The 21096-nt window shown below is 44.8% G+C and overlaps 1 protein-coding gene across 1 annotated transcript in view; it reads right to left on the bottom strand.

Moving 5' to 3' along the window:
* The window catches only part of LOC139576505 (NMDA receptor synaptonuclear signaling and neuronal migration factor-like), a 41944-nt gene extending 41143 nt beyond the window's left edge, over positions 1 to 801 (bottom strand). Inside the window, exon 1 of the mRNA XM_071402678.1 lies at positions 322 to 801. Within this exon, the coding sequence (XP_071258779.1) occupies positions 322 to 392 (71 nt within the window). The 5' untranslated portion in view covers positions 393 to 801. The remainder of the gene's footprint in view (positions 1 to 321) is intronic.
* Positions 802 to 21096: the final 20295 nt, after the last annotated feature.

Genomic DNA, 21096 nt, shown 5'->3' with positions numbered 1-21096 from the left:
TGATATGAAAGGAGATGTATCCATGAAATTAAATAAATAATTACAAATACTTTTGCGATCAGATATTTGATCACTCAACCCCACAACAGCAAACAGTGAAACACATTTGATAGGCTATCATTGATATATCATTGTAATATAGGTCTATAAAGGTTTTAGTTCGTTTGGAATTACTGCTTGAACAATAAAGCAGAGTCGCTATTCACCAACACGGTTATTCCAACCGTTATCAGCACCGCAACATGCACCTGGTTACACCCTGCATCTGATCACTAACGTTATACCTGCCAGCTACGGAGGAGCCCCCGGCCAGGCACTCACCTAACTTTTGCGGTCACAGAAGATATTGCATCGTTCCTTAAAGTCTTCCTTTTGGACACTGCAGTTCCCATGCTGAAGTGGAAACGACACGAGAAAAAAGCCAGATCATTACACTGATGGGCGCTCGGATATGAAGGAAATAAAAGCTTGTTGAAAACACGGAGGTAAAGCGGAACCACGGCAAATCAGAAAACTCCCCCTTTACCCTGAGTTGTTAAAAAATAAACCAGTTTTGTAATTTCATAGACTACTACTCAATTACGTTCAATCTGAAAAATATCTTGGTAACTATTGAAAGCTTTGTAGTGTGTGATTGAGAGCGCAGCTACAGCGTTGTTGATTCAGAGAGCAGAAAACGTGCCCGGCTCGTAGAGCGCGGTTTCTTGCATGCCCCTCGTGCTGTACTCCTTTATCACACACCCACTAGTGGTGAAAATGTTTCTACTAGTTAATACAACGACAAAGTCAAAATTGGCTATATCGTAAAAATTCCCCCCAAAATGTTTTGCTTTTTCCTCTTAATTTAAGATTTGTGTAAGGGATAATGTTAGCAGTGTGGTTAGGGTTAAGGTTAGGTTTAAAATCAGATTTTAAGAAGAGAAATTGTAGAAATAGGCGGGGTTTATGACTTTGTGGTTGTGGTAACTAGTGACGACCACGCTTCAGTTGAATCAGTTAGTTTCTTAACATACAGTATTTTGAGGACTGCCTTGTAAGAAGCAATATTTGTTGCACCCGTGAGGGAGAATGCCATACCAATTGAACTCCTATGGTGTTATAGTGCCCCATCAATTTAACATGTATAGGGGACAGATTGGAGTGGCAGGAAGTCTTGAACCATAAATGGTTGAGCATTTTTCCATGTCCTTTTGGTCTGTTTTGCCCTGTAGTCGCTGCTAGTTTGGATGCCTTTGTTAGGCCATTAGAAGTGCAAGTGATATAAAAGAACACATTTTCATTAATATGCTGTAATGTGTAAACATTTACCTAGAAGCCAACCTGCTTGCACCAATCCATTGTAATTACAGTATAATACTCTGAAATACAAACCCTGCAATGAATTTCATCCATTCATCCCGGTTACGGTAGTATTTACTTTTTTATAGAATAATACAGTCAATTTTCTGGTATTGTACTGTGTGTCATTACACCATATTTACATTACAGTAGGTGTACTGTAATATGAAATACAGATTTTTACTTGCTGCCTGTAAGCTACTGTCAAATTCACGATAACCTCGTTACAGTGCACCAGTAAACTGTGGGTAGGCTACTAGCAAAATTATTATTTGTAAAGATGAAGTAAGTCAGCCCTTGTCTCAAAGCAAAGCCTGCATCACCCATCTTGGTTACCTTGTCATCGTCATCAACACAGTATATACAGAGGTGACATCATTGACCAAGCATACCATCCATCTGACCAAATTCTGTTGACAGATGTGGTTTAGTGCTGTGAACAACACCCCAAGTGCCAACAGCTATTTCAGCGGCATTGACAACTCCTACTCCTCTCACCACAACAACAGCTCTTTCAGCACCACGGACAGCGTCTATGACAGAAACGCAGACTGTGACGACTGCAATTTATATAAATATTATCGTAACAGTAGCTACGCAATTACCTAACACCATATTCCATGGGTTTACTGAGGGGGAATAGTTTGTGTCGTGCCCTCTTCACGACTGTCTTGGTGTACTTGGACCATGTTAATTTGTTGGTAATGTGGCCGCCAAGGAACTTGAAGCTCTCAACGTGCTCCACTATAGCCCCATCGATGAGAATGGGGGCGTGCTCGGTCCTCCTTTTCCTGTAGTCCACAATCATCTCCTTTGTCTTGATCACATTGAGGGAGAGGTTGTTGTTCTGGCACCACGCGGTCAGATCTCTGACCTCCCTATAGGCTGTCTCATCGTTGTCTGTGATCAGGCCTACCACTGTTGTGTCATCAGCGAACTTAATGATGGTATTGGATTTGTGCCTGGCCGTGCAGTCATGAGGGAACGGGGAGTACAGGACGGGACTGAGCACGCACTCCTGAGGGGCCCCCGTGTTGAGGATCAGCGTGGCGGATGTGTTGTTACCTACCCTTAACCACCTGGGGGCGGCCTGTCAGGAAGTCTAGGATCCAGTTGCAGAGGGAGGTGTTTAGTGCCAGGGTCCTTAGCTTAGTGATGAGCTTTGAGGGCACTATGGTGTTGAACCCTGAGCTGTAGTCAATGCATACTCATACAGGTGTTCCTTTTGTGCAGGTGGGAAAGGGCAGTGTGGAGTGCAATAGAGATTGCTTAATCTGTGGATCTGTTGGTGCGGTATGCAAATTGGAGTTGGTCTAGGGTTTCTGGGATAATGGTGTTGATGTGAGCCATGACCAGCCTTCCAAAGCATTTCATGGCTACAGACGTGAGTGCTACGGGTCGGTAGTCATTTAGGCAGGTTACCTTAGTGTTCTTGGGCACAAGGACTATGGTGGTCTGCTTGAAACATGTTGGTATCGTCTATGTTACGAATTTGCAAAACATACAATATGTTACGAATTTGAAAAACATATGAAATGTTACAAATTCCAATTTGTTGTGGCTAACGTTAGCTAGGTAGCTAGGTGAAGATTAGATGATCAATTCAATCCAATCCACATCGCAGTATTTACGCAGTAGCTCTTTCTCCAATGGTCAAATTAACTCACAGATTGGTCTTGGGTACTGTATAAAAACCTACAACTACTACCAGGGCGACCCATCTCACAGGTATGAATTCACTTTTCAGAATTAGAAGTGTGTGGGCATGGGATGAACATAGCTGCAGGATATGTGGATGAATATTGTAAATAAAGTATTTGAAAGGGATATCTGCCCCATGTGGGATTAGAACTCATAACCATTGATGTATAAAACAACTGTTTTAGCAGACTATAAAAATACAACTAGTTGATTTGACCAACATTTTCATCTATTTCTTGTTACGGTGGATGTACAGTACCAGTCAAAAGTTTGGACACACCTACTCATTCAAGGGTTTTTCTTATTTTTTTGTACTATTTTCTACATTGTAGAATAATAGTGAAGACATCAAAACTATGGAATAACACACATGGAATCATGTAGTAACCAAAAAAGTGTTAAACAAATCAAAATATATTTTATATTTGAGATTCTTCAAAGTAGCCACGCTTTGCCTTGATGACAGCTGTCATTAATGGCCTGTGGGGATCAGGTTACAGTGGATCACAGTTCTACGGAGATATCTCTCCCTCCCGCAGAGGGGGAATGGTATAGAGGGATTGATGGGGGGGGGGGTTATGACACTTCACGCCCATCGTAAATTCTAAGGCAGCAGAATAACCCTTTTTCCTTTAGTGTTGGGGATTGGAATGTCTGCGTGTCTCTGAGTCTACCTCAGAACTGTAACGTGCCATAAGTGGACTTTGGGACATTATATTTCATCAGCCAAAATGGTGGTAACAATGATAGATGGAATATGAAAATGAATGTCGATTTTGTGATGTCATTAAAAGTTAAATGAGGACGTTATAACGGAAACTTTATAACTTAAAGATTTTTCATAATGTGTGTATGATGTTTACATCCTGTGCGTTGTGTAGAAAATATCCAGATCAAAGAGAATATTTTTGTGACGGAAGAGGCTGATTTTAGTTGTCTAGCAAGATCATAATAAATTGTGATACTTTGCCTCGTAACTAGCTACGCCCCAGGGAACCCAGAAAGCATGTCAAAAAGACGGAAATGCCCCTTTCTACCCTAGGGTAGAAAACATGTGAGTTAAGAATTTACATATCAGAGTAGAGGACCACGCGCTGCAGCCAGGGTCCACGATTAGTCACGATCCCAAAAAGCAACACAAGGTTGAGGAAGACAAAGGAACCTCGTAACAGTCAATGCTACGGTTACAGTGTCTATGTCACGCCCTGGCCTTAGTTATCTTTGTTTTCTTTATTATTTTAGGTCAGGGTGTGACATGGGGGAAGTTTGTGTGTTTTTGTCTCGTATAGGGTGTTTGTATTGTATTTTTTTTTTTTTTTTTAGATTTCATGGGGTTGTGTTCAGTGTAGGTGTTTATGTATGTCTATGGTTGCCTGGAGTGGTTCTCAATTAGAGACAGCTGTCATTAGTTGTCTCTGATTGGGAGCCATATTTAGGCAGCCATAGGCATTAGGTAGGTTGTGGGTATTGTCTATGTCTAAACGTTAGTAGCTTGTGTCTGCACTTTCGTTTTGTAGCTTCACGGTCGTTTGTTGTTTTTGTTAGTTTGTAAAAGTGTTTCGTTTTGTGTTCATCTTCGTCAATAAAAAGGAAGATGTATTCGTATCACGCTGCGCCTTGGTCCTCTCTTCCACGTAAAGACGATCGTGATAGTCTAGGAAGGTGAATTCAAGCAGGAGCACCTGGTTTCTCTTTTCAAGTCACCGGTTGTCTACACAGCCCTCCTACCCACGCTGGGAGTATCGACACAGCTGATTAGCCTCCTCAGAAGCCCACTCTCACAGAACGAATGCAAGGGAACAGCCAACTAAGAGAAAGGACATTGTGTCCTTGTCACAATGTGAGACTTACACCTGAAAACGAAAGACCAGACCTTCGGAGATACCCAACGGAGACCTTCAACACGTAAATAATCAATAACACGTAATAACAATTCTGACCCATAAGAGCGGCAGTTCGGGGCAAGGTGTTAGGGCTAAACTAAGCACAGTTTACAAATGCATCCAAGTGTTGCTTTTCTCTCTTGCTTTTCTCTCTCTTTCTTTAAATCGCCATCTTGTGTAACAAGTGTTATATTGTGTTGGTTCGCTAGGGACCTGTTGCCATTGTATTAAGTTCTAACCAATAACCTAGACTGTTTGTGTATGTGTATCTTATGTTATCATTTAGCTTGTTAGTAAATAAAAAATCAACTACATTTGTGTGGTACGGAATGATTAGTGAGACCCGGGTTTGTGCAGATTTACAAATTATGCAATGTTCAGAATGAGACTGATGAGGAAATTACTTAATTAATTAGTGACCACTATGGAATCGATAAATTCTGATATTCTTTGAGTTAAATCGGGAAACAGTAACTCATTGAACAAACTTTTCCCGTAGTGCCCCATTTTACTGAGTTAATTGTTACATGATTAATTTCATCACGTAATTATAAACATAGTTAATTATTTGATAAATAGCATGGCATCACATTAACGATAACAACGTCACGACACAGCTTTGCACACTCTTGGCATTCTCTCAACCAGATTCATGACGTAGTCACCTGGAATGCATTTCAATTAACAGGTGTGCCTTGTTAAAAGTAAATTTTTGGAATTGATTTCCTTTTTAATGCGTTTGAGCCAATCAGTTGTGTTGTGACAAGGTAGGGGTGGTATACAGAAGATAGCCCTATTTGGTAAAATACCACGTCCATATTTTGATAAGAACAGCTCAAATAAACTAAGAGAAACGACAGTCCATCATTACTTTAAGACATGAAGGTCAGTCAATACGGAACATTTCAAGTGCAGTCGCAAAAACTATCAAGCACTATGATGAAACTGGCTCTCATGAGGACCGCCACAGGAAAGGAAGACCAAGAGTTAGCTCTGCTGCAGAGAATAAGTTAATTAGAGTTAACTGCACCTCAGATGGCAGCCCAAATAAATACTTCATAGTGTTCAATTAACAGACACATCTCAACATCAACTGTTCAGACGAGACTGCGTGAATCAGGATGGTGTGGGGGTGCATTGCTGGTGACACTGTCACCAGCAATTAACCAGCATGGCTACCAAATCAAATCAAATTTTATTGGTCACATACACATGGTTAGCAGATGTTAATGCGAGTGTAGCGAAATGCTTGTGCTTATTGTTCCGACCATACAGTAATATCTAACAAGTAATCTAACAATTTCACAACAATTACCTTATACACATTTATTACATCCAATTTTTAATTATTAAGTGGCTAGAGATTTGAGTCAGTATGTTGGCAGCAGCCACTCAATGTTAGTGATGGCTGTTTAACAGTCTGATGGCCTTGAGATGGAAGCTGTTTTTCAGTCTCTCAGTCCCAGCTTTGATGCACCTGTACTGACCTCGCCTTCTGGATGATAACGGGGTGAACAGGCAGTGGCTCGGGTGGTTGTTGTCCTTGATGATCTTTATGGCCTTCCACCACATCTGGGGGTGTAGATGTCCTGGATGGCAGGTAGTTTGCCCCCGGTGATGCGTTGTGCAGACCTCACTACCCTCTGGAGAGCCTTACGGTTGTGGGCAGAGCAGTTGCCGCACCAGGCGGTGATACAGCCCGGCAGGATGCTCTCGATTGTGCATCTGTAAAAGTTTGTGAGTGTTTTTGGTGACAAGCCAAAAGCGCTGTTGAGCCTTATTCACCACGCTGTCTGTGTGGGTGGACCATTTCAGTTTGTCCGTGATGTGTATGCCGAGGAACTTAAAACTTTCTACCTTCTCCACTACTGTCCTGTCAATGTGGATAGTGGGGTGCTCCCCCTGCTGTTTCCTGAAGTCCACAAACCGCATTGACATGATTGGTTGACGGTAAGCGGGGGCGGTACATCCTGTATAAACACAAACTCACTTCCTTGACAACAGCTTTGCACTGCTCCTCGAAGCGCACGATGTATGAATGTCCTGACTTCTGCTGAGGCCATTCTTGCCCTGACTTCTGTTGAGGCCATATCACCGTAAATGCTGCATGGCCAATGCAGAAGTCGGATTGACTACGCGCCCAAATGCACAATGCACCTCTCTCTCCAGAATGCGCTCTCTCCCGCCAATTTGTGCACAGTCATTGTTTAATGACTTCATTGTGTGAATTGTTTGCGTTTGATTGTTGGTGTATATCAATTCCCCATTACATATATCACCAGTAGTACATTTACCATTAATTCCTAGAATTTCTAATCTACAATGTTTGTTACTTTGGTTATGGTAATTTATTTTAATGCATTCAATATTGTTCCAATCTGGCCTCCCAAACAAATGCGGTTTCTACTGACAATTCTACTGACAATATTCGATGATTCCATTTCTCTAAAACAGGTTATAGACTACATGTGCACCACCAAGTCAGAACAGTAGGCGAAATGAAGAGCGGAAAATATACCAAATTATTAGGGTGAGGCACATTTTTTTTTTTTTGTCATTTAGCAGACGCTCTTATCCAGAGAGACTTACAGTAGAGTGCATACATTTTATTACATTTTTTTTACATACTGAGACAAGGATATCCCTACCGGCCAAACCCTCCCTAACCCGGACGACACTATGCCAATTGTGCGTCGCCCCACGGACCTCCCGGTTGCGGCCGGCTGCGACAGAGCCTGGGCGTGAACCCAGAGACTCTGGTGGCGCAGCTAGCACTGCGATGCAGTGCCCTAGACCACTGCGCCACCCGGGAGGTGGCACATGGGCTACTAACAGCTTACTATACAACATATACTTATTATTACTTTCTTAGCTGCAGTATACATATCTCCCTGGCATATTACATATTTTTTGCAGCAACATACAAGACATTTTTGGACTCACCTTGTTGTGCTGTGCCCACTTGAACAGGAAGGTGGCGCCGCGGTCCTTCGTGGCATCAAACTTTGTCATCAAAGTCTGGCATTCTCTGGATTTATGCTGCTTCCAAGACAACTGACAACTCGGAAAAAAACAAGGTTGAATCATGATGACGTCAGTGATCTTCAAATCGTTGCTCTAGAAAGAGGCCCGAGTTCCCGACTTACAATTCCGAGTTGGATGACCGTTCAAAACGTATTTTCCCAGTCCGAGCTGTTTTTTTCCTGAGTTCCCAGTTGTCTTGAACTCACTGAAGTCAGATTTCACAGTTTGGAGTTGTTGTTTTGAGCGCGGCCGGAATCGTGCTGGATTGACTGCATGGCCAATGTTGAATGTTTAGAATTTTAAACTTAGAAAATAGAACCTTAAACCAAGAATTAAACCAAGAATTGGGACCACACACCCACTCCACTGAATAGCAGGCTAGTGATTGCTTTGCAATGCTTGCAGTTATTTAATGATTCCTTCAAAACCACTCATTGTTGAATTTGCGATTTCCAACTTGTTGTGTAATGTTCATGTCCATTGGCTGATGAGCACCGATACATTTTATCTATAATTTCTCTTCATTATTTATCTTCATATGACAAGTATTAAAAAGGATTTGCCAGTAGATTGTCGACTTGATTCACGATGATGACTGCTAACTAAGATTTTGAAAATATGATGATCAGTCCAATCAAGCTACTGTAGATATAATGTGACTTGACGTTGTTTTATCCGTGGTTAATGACCTTGAACCTTCTTGGATGGGCACTTCTAATGTAACTCTAAGGGGCTTGAATTTTTTTGCTCTACCCTTAGGTTTGGCAGTGACGTAGTGTCCCCATGAGTGGCAGAACACTGAGACAATCACGGCACAACTAGAGAACATTACCAACCCCTACGCTCCGTATATTCCGCTGGCTGCACCACCACTACAGAAAGAAATGAGCTAGGTTGAAACACCAGCATTTTGGAGCTGCTTTATTCAAGAAAGCAAAAAAGAGACCATGTTTGTATGGGGGCTTTATTGACTCAATTATATACAGTACATACGCTTAGGTTGGAGTCATTAAAACTCGTTTTTCAAACACTCCACAAATTTCTTGTTAACAAACTATAGTTTTGGAAAGTCGGTTAGGACATCTACTTTGTGCATGACAAAAGTCATTTTTCCAACAATTGTTTACAGACAGATTATTTCACTTATAATTTACTGTATCACAATTCCAGTGGGTCAGAAGTTTACATACACTAAGTTGACTGTGCCTTTAAACAGCTTGGAAAATTCCAGAAAATGATGTCATGGCTTTAGAAGCTTCTGATAGGATAATTGACATCATTTAAGTCAATTGGAGGTGTACCTGTGGATGTATTTCAAGGCCTGTCTTCAAAATCAGTGCCTCTTTGCTTGACATAATGGGAAAATCAAAAGATATCAGCCAAGACCACAAAAAAATAATTGTAGACCTCCACAAGTCTGGTTCATCCTTGGGAGCAATTTCCAAATGCCTGAAGGTACCACGTTCATCTGTAAAAACAATAGTACGCAAGTATAAACACCATGGGACCACGCAGCCGTCATACCGGTCAGGAAGGAGACACATTCTGTCTCCTAGAGATGAACGTACTTTGGTGCGAAAAGTGCAAATCAATCCCAGAACAACAGCAAAGGACCTTGTGAAGATGCTGGAGGAAACAGGTACAAAATTATCTATATCCACAGTAAAACGAGTCCTATATCGGCATAACCTGAAAGGCCGCTCAGCAAGGAAGAAGCCACTGCTCCAAAACCGCCATAAAAAAGCAACTGCACATGGGACAAAGATCTGACTTTTTGGAGAAATGTCCTCTGGTCTGAGGAAACAAAAACAGAACTGTTTGGCCATAATGACCATCGTTATGTTAGGAGGAAAAAGGGGGATGCTTGCAAGCCGAAGAACACCATCCCAACCGTGAAGCACGGGGGTGGCAGCATCATGTTGTAGGGGTGCTTTGCTGCAGGAGGGACTGGTGCACTTCACAAAATAGATGGCATCATGAGGTAGGAAAATTATGTGGATATATTGAAGCAACATCTCAAGACATCAGTCAGGAAGGTAAAGCTTGGTCGCAAATGGTTCTTCCAAATGTACAATGACCCCAAGCATGCTTCCAAAGTTGTGGCAAAATAGCTTAAGGACAACAAAGTCAAAGTATTGGAGTGGCCATCACAAAGCCCTGACCTCAATCCCATAGAAAATTTGTGGGCAGAACTGAAAAAGCGTGTGTGAGCAAAGAGGCCTACAGACCTGACTCAGTTACACCAGCTCTGTCAGGAGGAATGGGTAAAAATTCACCCAACTTATTGTGGGAAGCTTGTGGACGGCTACCCGAAACGTTTGACCCAAGTTAAACATTTTAAAGGCAATGCTACCAAATACCAATTGAGTGTATGTGAACTTCTGACCCACTGGGAATGTGATGAAAGAAATAAAAGCTGAAATAAAACATTCTCTCTACTATTATTCTGACATTTCACATTCTTAAAATAAAGTGGTGATCCTAACTGACCTAAGACAGAGACTTTTTACTAGGATTAAATGTCAGGAATTGTGAAAAACTGAGTTTCAATGTATTTGGCTAAGGTGTATGTAAACTTCCGACTTCAACTGTATATATACAGTACCAGTCAAGGGTTTTTCTTTATTTTTACTATTTTCTACTTAGTAGAATAATAGTGAAGACATCATATATATTTGACATTGTTTGCAAACTGATATGTGACATGTATTAATGGCAAAATAACATGCAAAACAGGCAACCACCTCCCCCCAAAAATGTAATTAAGGGTCGCCACTGAGAGTGCACAACCTGTGCTACACTTGTGATAAACAAGTTTTGGCTTATTTATTGACGAGTTCTGTCAATTTAGTCATTGTCTTTTGTTTGGAGCACTCCTGTCAATGTTGAGTACGGACACACGCATAGAAATTAGGCCTACAGACTACCTGGCCAGCGTGCAAATGTAGGCATATAAATGTGCCCATTTGGGGATCTGATAGTATTTCTGATTAGCTTAACGCACCACCACTAATGACCTGTGGAGCTTCTCAAATAAATGTTTTCTTCACCTCAAACAGCAAGCAAACAAAGTCTGTTTTTACATCCATTGAGAATTACAATAGTTCCTCAAGGTATTTGAAAACTCTTTCCAGCTCTCTCCCTTTCGATAACCACTCAGTATGAGAAGGGAAAAATGTAAAGCTCTGATCCAGTGGAAACGTCATAAAATAGGCTTGACTTGGACTGAAATAAGTTCCCGTACTTAGTTTGGTTGCTGGTACTGTTTATATGATGCAGGAGCTCCACAATACTTTTGAGCTAATATTCTATAAGAGGAACAGGGGCTCAAGCAGTAGAACATTTGAGATGCTGGTACTCAGCTCCAGTGAGCTCCTGCCCAAGTCAAGCACTGCTTCTTATCCCTTCTGCAAATAGTCTACAGCTGTCTCTGTCACGAGCTCACTAAGCCCAGGAAACTGAGTGCCCAGAATATTTTATACAATGTTGCAAACTCGCTAGTGCAAACTGTCCCAACAGCTTTATGGCTTTATGGCTTTAAGTAGGCTTTTTTTACATAGTTGGCAATAGAAGTTACTCTTTAAGTTTGTATCATTTTCATTTAGATTTGGATAGAATTTTGATTAACCACATGACAATGATTTTGAGATATGAAGATTTTATTATAAGTTAAAGGAAACTGTTTCATGAAAATTTGCATATGAAAACTATAACTGGCATGCAGATCAGTAGAAATGGTAAGTTAAATTGGCATTCCAGATGAGAAAGTTTGCCGACTCCTCGTGTAGTCCATTATCGGCAACTTCAGGGGAGTAATGGCAGAATCTGCGAAAGCCAGCACAAGCTGGAGGAGAATAGTTGGGTCAGGTTAAGTTTTTTTTCTTCTGGTTCTCTTGAGGCATCAAACCGTAAGCTTAAAGCATCAGACAAGCTCAATGCACCCAGTTGATTACACATTTAAACATTTCAAGCAATCGATTGGTCAAAAGAACAGACAACTTTCGGTCCACCAAGATTTTTTTTAGTCGGGACAGCCCTAGTTTACACTGAAAGCGTTTTTCTATCCCAAAAATGTATTCTCCCTCACAATAACATTTCATCCCGAGACCCACCTGGACTCCTGCCGCCACATGTGGGTTCTAGCCCACAGTTTGGGAACCACTGCTCTAGAGCTGTCACGCCCTGGCCTTAGTATTCTTTGTTTTCTTTATTATTTTAGTTAGGTCAGGGTGTGACATGGGGAATGTTTGTGTTTTGTCGTTTTGGGTGGTTATATGGTAAAGGGGGTGTTGGGTTTAGTGTATGAGTTTGTGTTGAGTGAATGTTTCTAGGTATGTCTATTACATTTACATTACATTTAAGTCATTTAGCAGACGCTCTTATCCAGAGCGACTTACAAATTGGTGCATTCACCTAATGACATCCAGTGGAACAGCCACTTTACAATAGTGCATCTAAATCTTTTAAGGGGGGGGGGGGGGGGGGGGCAGAAGGATTGCTTTATCCTAGGTATTCCTTGAAGAGGTGGGGTTTCAGGTGTCTCCGGAAGGTGGTGATTGACTCCGCTGTCCTGGCGTCGTGAGGGAGTTTGTTCCACCATTGGGGTGCCAGGGCAGCGAACAGTTTTGACTGGGCTGAGCGGGAACTGTACTTCCTCAGTGGTAGGGAGGCGAGCAGGCCAGAGGTGGATGAACGCAGAGCCCTTGTTTGGGTGTAGGGCCTGATCAGAGCCTGAAGGTACTGAGGTGCCGTTCCCCTCACAGCTCCGTAGGCAAGCACCATGGTCTTGTAGCGGATGCGAGCTTCAACTGGAAGCCAGTGGAGAGAGCGGAGGAGCGGGGTGACGTGAGAGAACTTGGGAAGGTTGAACACCAGACGGGCTGCGGCGTTCTGGATGAGTTGTAGGGGTTTGATGGCACAGGCAGGGAGCCCAGCCAACAGCGAGTTGCAGTAATCCAGACGGGAGATGACAAGTGCCTGGATTAGGACCTGCGCCGCTTCCTGTGTGAGGCAGGGTCGTACTCTGCGGATGTTGTAGAGCATGAACCTACAGGAACGGGCCACCGCCTTGATGTTAGTTGAGAACGACAGGGTGTTGTCCAGGATCACGCCAAGGTTCTTAGCGCTCTGGGAGGAGGACACAATGGAGTTGTCAACCGTGATGGCGAGATCATGGAACGGGCAGTCCTTCCCCGGGAGGAAGAGCAGCTCCGTCTTGCCGAGGTTCAGCTTGAGGTGGTGATCCGTCATCCACACTGATATGTCTGCCAGACATGCAGAGATGCGATTCGCCACCTGGTCATCAGAAGGGGGAAAGGAGAAGATTAATTGTGTGTCGTCTGCATAGCAGTGATAGGAGAGACCATGTGAGGTTATGACAGAGCCAAGTGACTTGGTGTATAGCGAGAATAGGAGAGGGCCTAGAACAGAGCCCTGGGGGACACCAGTGGTGAGAGCGCGTGGTGAGGAGACAGATTCTCGCCACGCCACCTGGTAGGAGCGACCTGTCAGGTAGGACGCAATCCAAGCGTGGGCCGCGCCGGAGATGCCCAACTCGGAGAGGGTGGAGAGGAGGATCTGATGGTTCACAGTATCGAAGGCAGCCGATAGGTCTAGAAGGATGAGAGCAGAGGAGAGAGAGTTAGCTTTAGCAGTGCGGAGCGCCTCCGTGATACAGAGAAGAGCAGTCTCAGTTGAGTGACTAGTCTTGAAACCTGACTGATTTGGATCAAGAAGGTCATTCTGAGAGAGATAGCAGGAGAGCTGGCCAAGGACGGCACGTTCAAGAGTTTTGGAGAGAAAAGAAAGAAGGGATACTGGTCTGTAGTTGTTGAGATCGGAGGGATCGAGTGTAGGTTTTTTCAGAAGGGGTGCAACTCTCGCTCTCTTGAAGACGGAAGGGACGTAGCCAGCGGTCAAGGATGAGTTGATGAGCGAGGTGAGGTAAGGGAGAAGGTCTCCGGAAATGGTCTGGAGAAGAGAGGAGGGGATAGGGTCAAGCGGGCAGGTTGTTGGGCGGCCGGCCGTCACAAGACGCGAGATTTCATCTGGAGAGAGAGGGGAGAAAGAGGTCAAAGCACAGGGTAGGGCAGTGTGAGCAGAACCAGCGGTGTCGTTTGACTTAGCAAACGAGGATCGGATGTCGTCGACCTTCTTTTCAAAATGGTTGACGAAGTCGTCTGCAGAGAGGGAGGAGGGGGGGGGAGGGGGAGGAGGATTCAGGAGGGAGGAGAAGGTGGCAAAGAGCTTCCTAGGGTTAGAGGCAGATGCTTGGAATTTAGAGTGGTAGAAAGTGGCTTTAGCAGCAGAGACAGAAGAGGAAAATGTAGAGAGGAGGGAGTGAAAGGATGCCAGGTCCGCAGGGAGGCGAGTTTTCCTCCATTTCCGCTCGGCTGCCCGGATCCCTGTTCTGTGAGCTCGCAATGAGTCGTCGAGCCACGGAGCGGGAGGGGAGGACCGAGCCGGCCTGGAGGATAGGGGACATAGAGAGTCAAAGGATGCAGAAAGGGAGGAGAGGAGGGTTGAGGAGGCAGAATCAGGAGATAGGTTGGAGAAGGTTTGGGCAGAGGGAAGAGATGATAGGATGGAAGAGGAGAGAGTAGCGGGGGAGAGAGAGCGAAGGTTGGGACGGCGCGATACCATCCGAGTAGGGGCAGTGTGGGAAGTGTTGGATGAGAGCGAGAGGGAAAAGGATACAAGGTAGTGGTCGGAGACTTGGAGGGGAGTTGCAATGAGGTTAGTGGAAGAACAGCATCTAGTAAAGATGAGGTCAAGCGTATTGCCTGCCTTGTGAGTAGGGGGGGAAGGTGAGAGGGTGAGGTCAAAAGATGAGGTCTATGGTTGAGTGAATGTTTCTAGGTATGTCTATGGTTGCCTGAGTGGTTCTCAATCAGAGACAGATGTCTTTCATTTGTCTCTGATTGGGAGCCATATTTAAGGCAGCCATGGGCATCATGCATTTGTGGGTAATTGTCTATGTCTAAGTGTTTAGTGTCAGCACTTATTTGTTAAGATAGCTTCACGTTCGTCAGTTTGTTTTGTTTCGTTCATTTTTGTCTCTTTAATAAAAGGAGATGTATTTTTCACGCGCTGCGCCTTGGTCCTCTCTCTCTCTTATCAAGACGATCGTGACAGAATTACCCACCAAAACCGGACCAAGCAGCGTGTCAAGCAGCAACAGGAGCAATACACAAAGGATTCATGGACATGGGAAGAGATACTGGATGGAAAGGGTCCTTGGGCACAACCGGGAGAATATTGCCTCCCTCGTGAAGAGCTGGAGGCAGCTAAAGCCGAGAGGAGGCGATATGAGGAGGCAGCACGGAAGCAAGGCTGGAAGCCCGTGAGTACAACCCAAAAATGTATTGGGGGGGGGGGGGCTGAAAGGGGGTGTGGCGAAGTCAGGTAGGAGACCTGCGCATACTCCCTGTACTTACCGTGGAGAGCGAGAGTACGGGCAGACACCGTGTTACGCAGTAGAGCGCATGGTGTCTCCTGTACGTGTTCATAGCCCGGTGCGGGTTATTCCACCTCCCAGCACTGGCAGGGCTAGATTGAGGATTGAGCCGGATGTCATGAAGCCGGCCCAACGCATCTGGTCACCAGTGCGTCTCCTCGGGCCGGCTTACATGGCACCAGCCTTACGCATGGTGTCCCCGGTTCGCCTACATAGCCCGGTGCGGGTTATTCCACCTCCCCGCACTGGTCGGGCGACGGGGAGCATACAACCAGGTAAGGTTGGGCAGGCTCAGTGCTCAAGGGAGCCAGTACGCCTGCACGGTCCGGTATTTCCGGCGCCACCTCCCCGCCCCAGCCCAGTACCACCAGTGCCTACACCACGCACCAGGCTTCCTGTGCGTCTTCAGAGCCCTGTTCCTCCTCCACGCACTAACCTTATGGTGCGTGTCTCCAGCCCATTACCACCAGTGCCTACACCACGCACCAAGCCTCCTGTGTGTCCCCAGAGTCCTGTGCGTCCTGTTGCTGCTCCCCGCACTAGCCCTGAGATGCGTGTCCCCAGCCCGGTACCACCAGTGCCGGCACCACGCACTAGGCCTAATGTGCGCCTCCAGGGTCCAGTATGCCCTGTTCCTTCTCCCCGCACTAGCCTGAAGGTGCGTGTCCTTAGCCCGGTACCTCCAGTTCCGGCACCACGCACCAGGCAAACAGTGCGCCTCAGCCGGCCAGAGTCTGCCGTCTGCCCAGCGCCATCTGAGCTATCCATCTGCCTAGCGCCATCTGAGCCATCCGTCTGCCCAGCGCCATCTGAGCCATCCGTCTGCCCAGCGCCATCTGAGCCAGCCGTCTGCCCAGTGCCATCTGAGCCATCCGTCTGCCCAGCGCCATCTGATTCATCCGTCTGCCCAGCGCCATCTGAGCCATCCGTCTGTCCCGAGCCGTCAGAGCCATCCGTCTGTCCCGAGCCGTCAGAGCCGCCCGTCTGTCCCGAGCCGTCAGAGCCGTTCGTCAGTCAGGAGCCGCTAGAGTCGCCAGTCAGCCAGGATCTTCCAGAGCCGCCCGCCAGCCAGGATCAGCCAGAGCCGCCCGCCAGCCAGGATCAGCCAGAGCCGCCCGCCAGCCAGGATCAGCCAGAGCCGCCCGCCAGCCAGGATCAGCCAGAGCCGCCCGCCAGCCAAGAGCAGCCAGATCCGTCAGCCAGCCATGAGCAGCCAGATCCGTCAGCCAGCCATGAGCAGCCAGATCCGTCAGCCAGCCATGAGCAGCCAGATCCGTCAGCCAGCCATGAGCAGCCAGATCCGTCAGCCAGCCATGAGCAGCCAGATCCGTCAGCCAGCCATGAGCAGCCAGATCCGTCAGCCAGCCATGAGCAGCCAGATCCGTCAGCCAGCCATGAGCAGCCAGAGTCGCCAGCCAGCCATGAGCAGCCAGAGTCGCCAGCCAGCCATGAGCAGCCAGAGTCGCCAGCCAGCCATGAGCAGCCAGAGTCGCCAGCCAGCCATGAGCAGCCAGAGTCGCCAGCCAGCCATGAGCAGCCAGAGTCGCCAGCCAGCCATGAGCAGCCAGAGTCGCCAGCCAGCCATGAGCAGCCAGAGTCGCCAGCCAGCCATGAGCAGCCAGAGTCGCCAGCCAGCCATGAGCAGCCAGAGTCGCCAGCCAGCCATGAGCAGCCAGAGTCGCCAGCCAGCCATGAGCAGCCAGAGTCGCCAGCCAGCCATGAGCAAATAGTCTACAGCTGTCTCTGTCACGAGCTCACTAAGCCCAGGAAACTGAGTGCCCAGAATATTTTATACAATGTTGCAAACTCGCTAGTGCAAACTGTCCCAACAGCTTTATGGCTTTATGGCTTTAAGTAGGCTTTTTTTACATAGTTGGCAATAGAAGTTACTCTTTAAGTTTGTATCATTTTCATTTAGATTTGGATAGAATTTTGATTAACCACATGACAATGATTTTGAGATATGAAGATTTTATTATAAGTTAAAGGAAACTGTTTCATGAAAATTTGCATATGAAAACTATAACTGGCATGCAGATCAGTAGAAATGGTAAGTTAAATTGGCATTCCAGATGAGAAAGTTTGCCGACTCCTCGTGTAGTCCATTATCGGCAACTTCAGGGGAGTAATGGCAGAATCTGCGAAAGCCAGCACAAGCTGGAGGAGAATAGTTGGGTCAGGTTAAGTTTTTTTTCTTCTGGTTCTCTTGAGGCATCAAACCGTAAGCTTAAAGCATCAGACAAGCTCAATGCACCCAGTTGATTACACATTTAAACATTTCAAGCAATCGATTGGTCAAAAGAACAGACAACTTTCGGTCCACCAAGATTTTTTTTAGTCGGGACAGCCCTAGTTTACACTGAAAGCGTTTTTCTATCCCAAAAATGTATTCTCCCTCACAATAACATTTCATCCCGAGACCCACCTGGACTCCTGCCGCCACATGTGGGTTCTAGCCCACAGTTTGGGAACCACTGCTCTAGAGCTGTCACGCCCTGGCCTTAGTATTCTTTGTTTTCTTTATTATTTTAGTTAGGTCAGGGTGTGACATGGGGAATGTTTGTGTTTTGTCGTTTTGGGTGGTTATATGGTAAAGGGGGTGTTGGGTTTAGTGTATGAGTTTGTGTTGAGTGAATGTTTCTAGGTATGTCTATGGTTGAGTGAATGTTTCTAGGTATGTCTATGGTTGCCTGAGTGGTTCTCAATCAGAGACAGATGTCTTTCATTTGTCTCTGATTGGGAGCCATATTTAAGGCAGCCATGGGCATCATGCATTTGTGGGTAATTGTCTATGTCTAAGTGTTTAGTGTCAGCACTTATTTGTTAAGATAGCTTCACGTTCGTCAGTTTGTTTTGTTTCGTTCATTTTTGTCTCTTTAATAAAAGGAGATGTATTTTTCACGCGCTGCGCCTTGGTCCTCTCTCTCTTATCAAGACGATCGTGACAAGAGCATTGTTGAGGCAAGCGACGTCTAACTTTTTATCTTCAACAACATAATTTGAAGACGCTCCAGCGACTCCATTTGAAAAGAGGAAAACTTTTCAATAACTCATAGAATTAATTATACTTTCATTGGATATTAGTCTAATTCTACAGATGGATATTAGCTAATGGAACCCGAGACTGATGTGTTTGTCGAACATGGGCCAGAATGGGAACAAGATGGAACCTGTTGACATTTACTGCAAGTGCTTGTTTGTTCATGCATTGATTTGGTGAAAAGGCCAAGTAATTAGATCAGTGGTCACCTTTTATGAGTCAAGATCACTTCCTGAATCAAAATGCAAGCCGAGATCTACTGCTCAGACTTTTTTTTTTTATTACTTAAAAAATGTAAGCCTATGCAACATTAACCTATTAAAATGAGCAATGAGGTTTGTAGTAAACTATCTGCCCAATACATTATCACTGCATATTGGCTATGCTTGAATTGCTCTGCCAATGTTGTTCTTCTCAGACTATTTTGAAATTATATATTTTTTTTAATGTAGGTATATGATCACACTTGTAATAGATCATTTGTTGTATTACTTTGGAGTGAGCATAATAATTGTTTTATTTTATTTTACTGGACTGATGGCCTGCATCTGATGGTCTGTTTGAGGGGAGGGAGAGAGCAGATGCTGCCTCACCGCTTTCCTTCCATTGAAAATGAATGTGAAACAGTGTTTCACCGCGGGGTGCTGCCAGTAGTATACACGGGCCTTACCGTCCCCCCGCTGAGAAAAGGGGACACTGTCTTCCAGCTGATGGCAAAATTAACACTGTATTATTTCTGCCTCATGCGCCAGTTCATGTTGTTAATCCGATGTTCAGATAAGGTGAAATATTACTCGATATAAAAAACAGACAAGCCAAGCAATCATGTTCTCTGGAAACTAGATGCTATTATTAGAACCAGCCAGTGCTTCATAATCAGATAACAAATGTATTTTTTGGCAAGGTGGGAAGTTTCCCAAAATTCCCAGGTTTTCCCAGAAATCCTGGTGGGAGGATTCCCAGATTTCATGCTTATTTCCTTCCTATTCCGGGAATCTTTCAACAAGGATTCATAGAAAACCTGGGAATTTTCTGGAAAGTTACCAGAATTTTGCAACCTTACGGCGAAACAACCAATCACTCAAAGGAATCAGGAGAACATAGTCCAGGGTTTATAAAGAGAGAGGTATTGATGTTGATGCTGGTAGTATGGTAGTATTGATGCTACCAACTTTCACTTGGGACGGGGGGACATGACCCCCCGTCACATTATAAAATTGTATTTTTGTCCTCTCCAGTTTTATCATTGTACTGTGATACAAAACACAGCACCGGTGTGTTTTAGGACCATGCCGATGCCTCAGAGCAGTCGGGTAGGATGTTATCCGGTTTCATCTGGCTGGATTTAGGACCATATAAATACCACAGAGTGTGCAAACAGGCTGTGTGAAGGCAAAGCTTCTGAAAGGCTTGTGTATAGGATCAACACAGGAAAGATGAACAGAGGCAACTGCTGTCTGTGTGTGTTGAGCTTTTTCTCAGAGTTGTAAAAGCAAGCAGAGCAGAAAATGGCTACTCTTTATTTGACTGATCTAGCTGGCAAGGTAACTGCTGTTTGACAGAAAAAAAAGTGTGTATTCCTAGTGTTGAGCTAGGGGTGTAACTAACATGTTACGTTAGCTAATGTTTCACCCCTCTCGACTGAAGTGAATGAACTACTAGCAGCTACTTAGCTAGCTAGTAGCTACCACACCCAGTTCATCTCTAGCTATCTATCTGTCAGGTAGCAGTATTTAACAGCTGTCGTGTGTATGGAAATGTTTTGTAGCCTTTCTTTTGTCCTGTTTCAACAGAAGTACAGTTGAAGATGTACCATTAGCTAGAGCTAGCCAAAATTGGCTAATGTTAGCTTGCTAACTAGCTCACTAACTTTAGCTATTATTTTCGTCTTAATCACACTAGACCTGAATCAAACGATGTGTCAGACAGCCAGGGAAGATCAGTCTACGGAGCTCAGGTGAATTTTGCAGTATATTATAATAATCAGTGAATGGATACAAAGTTCCATCTTGAGTTGATGGGTAGGCTACAGTCTGGAATCTGAGAAAAATTGTATTTTCAATTATTGAACCATTGATTCTATTCTTGGATTATATAATGTAGAAATGTACACCAAGGTAATTCTTTGACATGCCTCATCTGAGCAAGATCGGATGGTGACAGGTGTCTCTGCAGGGTCAGGCAGCCAGGGAAGACCAGTCTGTTACAGCGCAGAGGTGAACTTTTGCAGATACAACACTTTATTCTCCCTGTGCAGGAAACACTGGACAAGCAAGAAGCTTCAAAGATTGAAACTATTTTAAGGCAGTCTGACAAACCTCTAAAGTTGATTTCCAAACTGTATCAAGGGTTGACAGAGGCGTTTCCCAATGACACGAAACATGTCAAACAAAAATGTGAGGAAGACCTGGGAGACGTTATTGACGATGATGGTGATGAATGGATACAGATATGTTAGAATGTCCAGTCATGTTCATATAATCTCAGACATAAATTACAGCAGTTTAAGATCATCCATAGAACATACTATACTCCAGTGACAGTGAATTACATGCACTCAGAAATGTTATTCCTCTGCTGGAGGTGTAAATCACTAAAGGGGACATATTTGCATATGTTATGATCTTGTGAAGGCTCGCTGAATTCTGACAAAG

Source organism: Salvelinus alpinus, chromosome 5, assembly GCF_045679555.1.
Source record: "Salvelinus alpinus chromosome 5, SLU_Salpinus.1, whole genome shotgun sequence".
Lineage (NCBI taxonomy): Eukaryota > Metazoa > Chordata > Actinopteri > Salmoniformes > Salmonidae > Salvelinus > Salvelinus alpinus.
The sequence above is the reverse complement of the archived record's forward strand: the minus strand, read 5'-3'. Positions and strand labels throughout refer to the sequence as shown.